We start from the raw sequence: 5,054 nt of genomic DNA on the forward strand, positions 1-5,054 counted from the left end.
CCCTTGAGTGAACAAATCTTTGTGCACCGGGCCTCTAGTGTATACACACACACACACACACACACACACACACACACACATATATAGTAACAATGTCATGGGAATGGATTAAGTCACTTAGAGTCTATGTAGTAAAAAAAGAGCACCTGATTTAAAACCAAAACAAACAAACAACAACAAAAAACACACCACCATCACCTGTGCAATGAACAATGGAACAGAAGATTACCAGATTACAAAAGATCTTTATATCACAAAAGCTTTGATATAGCTGTGCAATATTGTAGCAAATATTATAGAAAGCATAGCCATAAAAGTATAAAGAAATCCAGGTGTAGTATTGGTGGTATATCTAGATCTCTTTCACCAGGCCAGAGAAACCATCCACAACAACTTTAAAGTATTACCATCTGCTGAAGGGAGCCTAGGAGGTTATCTCTTCCTCTATTCAGTCCTCAGGCAATTAATGATTGAGGTGAGGCTACAAAAGCCCACTGCCTCAAGGTGGGCCACTGCCTCAAGCTGGTGTTCTATAGCGCACTATGGGGTCAAATGGAAGCTATACTTTAAGTGAAATCATGCTTTTGCTTTACTTCTTCCTCTTTCCAACTTGCTTCTCTTATTTCCATATAAGTTTCTTTGAGAGCACCATCTCAATAAATAATTTGCTTAAAAACCTTGTCCTGGGCACAGATAATAGGGTGCTGAAAGCCTGGGGCCGAGAAGGTGGGGGCAGACTGGAGGGAGTTAATGGGGGAGGGAAGGGGACATATATAATACTTTCAACAATAAAGAATTATTTTAAAAATAATAATAAAAATAATTTTTCTGTCCTAATTTCTAATGCTATAAATGTTTATAGATATAACCCACATAAACTAAAGTTCTTTCAGGTACTCAATAATATTTAATTATTGGACCTGGCTGGCACTGGCTCCTGAGAGCAATTGTGTGGATCTCTTTCCAGCTGTTTTCAATAACATCAGGTTAACTAGACATGCAAATATAGTACATATTTCCTTATAAAAAAGGGAATATGTTTTCTTCCACTTGGACTGCTAATCGAAGAACCAGAGCATTGTGGTATCTCTGAAGTCAAAGAAAGAATTTTGTTTAAATTTACATTTATTTTATGCATATTTACATGTTTTATTTCATAAGAAAATGGAGTTAAGGAAGGAGTAAAGAGTCAACAATGCTGAATGTTGCCACATGGTACTAAAGAAATTATGTTGTACTAGAGGCCCAGTGCATGAAAGTCGTGCACGGGTAGGGTCCCTAGGCCTGGCCGGCGATCAGGGCCTATTAGGGCCTTCTGGCTGCCAGCTGGAGCCTTCCTTCCAGCTACGGGCCGGGCCTTCATTCATTCCACATCACCCCCTGGTGGTCAGTGCACATCATAGCAAGTGATCGAACTCCCGGTCTCCTGGTTGAACTCCCAAGGGGACAATTTGCATATTAGCCTTTTATAAATATAGGTAAGAACAGACAAGTGATCATTTTAGCAACAAAGTCAACATTGGCCATGTTGGTTGCTTAAGTTGTCTTAGAATTCTGGGGTTGGAAGTCAGCACCAGTGGAGCAGAGTGAAAGATAGATAGAAAAAAAACAAAGAAAAACACTCCTTTAAAGATGACTGTAAAGAGGAGAAAAGATTTAAGGCACCATCTGAAGGAAAGTTTAAATTTAAGATAGAAGATTCTTGATCACATTTAAATATTCATAGGACAGAGCCAATAAAAAAAAAAGGACAGATGAAAGGCTGAGAGCAAATGACTGGACAAAATTGCCTTTTGGGTGTTACAGAGAGAATTCAAACATGGGCTAGGAAGTTGCCCAAGAGATCTCTTTCTACCTTGAAAGTCTGAGCTGTTTATGCTTTTACAAATTCAATGCAATGTCTAGTATCAAGGACCAGAGTACTTTAGTTCATCTGGAAAAAAAATAAAAATTTTTGTTCAAGACAAGAATTTATCACAGGATTCTTTTCTTAGAGTTAAGCCATCTTACCCGCCAATATCCTGCTTCACAAAATCCCCAGGCTCTTGTCGTCTTGATTCCCCTTGGCCAGTTGTTTCAGGGGGAATATTCATCAGGAAGAGAAGCCCAAAGCTGGTCATGTAGAAGTAACTCATTCTTTTGATTATCATCTTCTTAGGCACCAACTTGGAGAGTCCTGTGAGATCCACGTTGAGGGAAAGAAAAAGGGGAAATAAGTAGGTAAGGGGAAGGAGAAAGAAGAAATTTCAAAAAAGATTTTAACTCTATTAGACTCATTTAACTTCCTTGGTATCTAGTTACTTAATGCTTGATGTGAAAATTCCTTTTCTCCAGTTAATCAATGTCACCAAAATTCATTTCCAACCTACCCCTCTTTAAATTTACCAGAGCCCATCTAAGTAAAGGTAATGTAAAGAACTCTAAATCAGTAAACAGTAGCCTTAAGGTTACAGCTCCATTTCTTTCCTTGTCTTATTATGATTAGGTGACCCACAGAATTTCTCTTAGCCTCAGTCACCTCTTATAATCCAAAAATTTAAAATAATCTCTCATGCCTTCGTTTTATTTTCTACCACTTCTCTCTGATCTCTTCTGCCACAAATGCCTTTGCCGTAGTTAAGTATTGTAGAAAACACGAGAATATTAAGACCTGGGATCTCTTTAGAGCATAATTAGTATTGATTCTCATCTTGATACAGTTAAACAATTTTCCTGAAAACCCTGTGTGGGTGGCTTTTGCCTCCTCATTATGCAGTTTATACAATTTGAATATTCTTAATTTAATATACTAGCTACAGGTTCCCCAACACAATCTGGTATAGGCATAGAAAAATATGATACTGGAGAACGTGGACTTCTGACATAATGAAATGTCCACATTACATATAAAGTAGTTATAGTATTAGGTTGTATCACATAAATTATGGACCAATATGCAACAATTTTGTTTCACAATGGCAATTTCTTGTCAATATAATATATGTGCTGTGGCATTTATGATTCAAAGCTGTATAGGAGATGATGGTCATTTTACAGAAATGAACAGAACAGGTCATGGAATATAAGTAAGAAAATATGGTGTATGCACAGACAACTCTAATATAGTCAGAAACCATAATATATGTCCAAATATCCATAGTGCTTTGGAAGATCCTAACATTGTATGATCACATAACAAACATCAATGCTTAGATAATCATCATACACAACTGACAATTACTTTACAGGAACAAAGAGACATGGTATAGGATATAAGTCCAAATTACAGAAATGATCCACGGAATGTAAGAAAGAACCATGGTGAGTGCTCAAAAAACATAAATGCATAAGTAATGATCCTGGAGAAGATGGCCATGCTGCACAAGCAAAGAGACTAATAGTGTGTGTGCAACTGTGCTATTCTAGCATGAGTTACATTCAAATAATCATGATAAATAAGCAGCAAACCTCCACACTAAGACTAGGTGCTAATGAACAGAAGCAAATACCCATGATTTGGAAGCAGATACTATGATATATAGTATGATACATAAAAAGAGAAGAATTCCATATTAACTTAATGACTAAGGTGCATGTTCAAATAATCATTATGCATGAGAAGACTGCATCATATATAGAAGAAGTTGGACATAATATGTGCCCTCCAACTACCATGACACTTTGTTAGCAAACTTCATTATTACAATGCATGTGGAGATATGTATGGTAAAACAATTTAACCATGCTAAATGTCAGAAAACCATAGCACATGAGAATAGTAGTCACTGAACAAGAGAAGAGGGACCTGATACTCACTCCATTAAGACATTGTACATTATCAAAAGCATGCCACCTATCCAGCCAGTGTGGCTCAGTGTTTGAGCATCAACCCATGCACCAAGAGGTCATTGGTTTGATTCATGGTCAGGGCACATGGAGGGGTTGCATGCTTGATCCCCAATAGGGGGCGTGCAGGAGGCATGCAATCAATGTTTCCTTCTCATCAATATATGTTTTGTTTTCACATAGATGTTTCTCTCTCCCTGCCTCTCTCTCTAAAAATCAATATAAACATATTTTAAAAACTGTAAAAAGCATACCTCTTCGATTGTTGTACAACAATATGAATATATGTAACACTACTAAAATGTGCATTTAAATATTTAAGACCTGTTATTTTTTTTACCATGATTAAATTTTTAAATTAAATTTATTGGGATGATATTGGTTATTAAAACTCTACATACTACTGGAATAGATATCCTTTGCAAGTTAGCAAATTTCTACAAAACAAGTCCAACCCTGTACAGAGAACTGTAGCATATTAGCAGATATTAGTATTAAATGAACATGCATACATCTATGGTACATGATCAGATGACCATCAAAGAAGTGCAAATAAGGACCGTAGAGATGAGCAGAAACCCAAAATTCTCATGACAAAATTGGTGAATTTTCTAGTTACTGTAGTGCATAAACTGAAAAGGATGACATTTGAACACAGAGCCTTTAAGCATAATAAAGTATCTATGTAGCTTAAGACAACTATTGTATATGCTTAGACAACCATGATTCATGTGAAAAAGTATTTGGTATATTAGTCCTTAACTATGATGTGTGCACATAAAATGTGTGTATCATGACAACCCTGATATGAGCAGATGGCTATGCTAGCATAGCAGACTCCCATGAAGCAGGAACAGAGAGCCATGGTCCAAGAGAAGGCAGACATACTAACAAAATTGTGTTTTCTTGAAGGGGCAAAAGTATTCTTTATTAGTCATTTGCTATTACACTATGGTAGCAAACTGGAGTAAATAGTTATGTACAAAAGCAGGAGCTACCCAATATATTAGTGCACATTATAAATGGAATACATACTGTTACAGCAAAGGTTCTCTTGAGCATTATGTGCCTACTAGAGGCCTGGTGCACAAAAATTTGTGCACTCGAGGGAGTCCCTCAGCCCAACCTGTGCCCTCTCGCAGTCCGGGACCCCTTCATGGACATCCCCTTGGGATCCTTAATGCTGCCGTGGAGGCTGGAGAGGCTCCCACCATTGCACTCACCAGCTA

The 5,054-nt window shown here is 37.3% G+C and overlaps 1 protein-coding gene across 1 annotated transcript in view; it reads right to left on the reverse strand.

Annotated features, from left to right (window-relative positions):
- The window catches only part of LOC102768798 (gamma-aminobutyric acid receptor subunit alpha-3-like), a gene marked incomplete at its 3' end in the record, with an annotated part of 95,947 nt that overhangs the window by 18,298 nt on the left and 72,595 nt on the right, over positions 1-5,054 (reverse strand). The window contains exon 3 of the mRNA XM_015572486.1: positions 2,011-2,176. Within this exon, the coding sequence (XP_015427972.1) occupies positions 2,011-2,150 (140 nt within the window). The remainder of the gene's footprint in view (positions 1-2,010; positions 2,177-5,054) is intronic.

Source organism: Myotis davidii, unplaced genomic scaffold, assembly GCF_000327345.1.
Source record: "Myotis davidii unplaced genomic scaffold, ASM32734v1 scaffold249, whole genome shotgun sequence".
Classification (NCBI taxonomy): Eukaryota; Metazoa; Chordata; class Mammalia; order Chiroptera; family Vespertilionidae; genus Myotis; species Myotis davidii.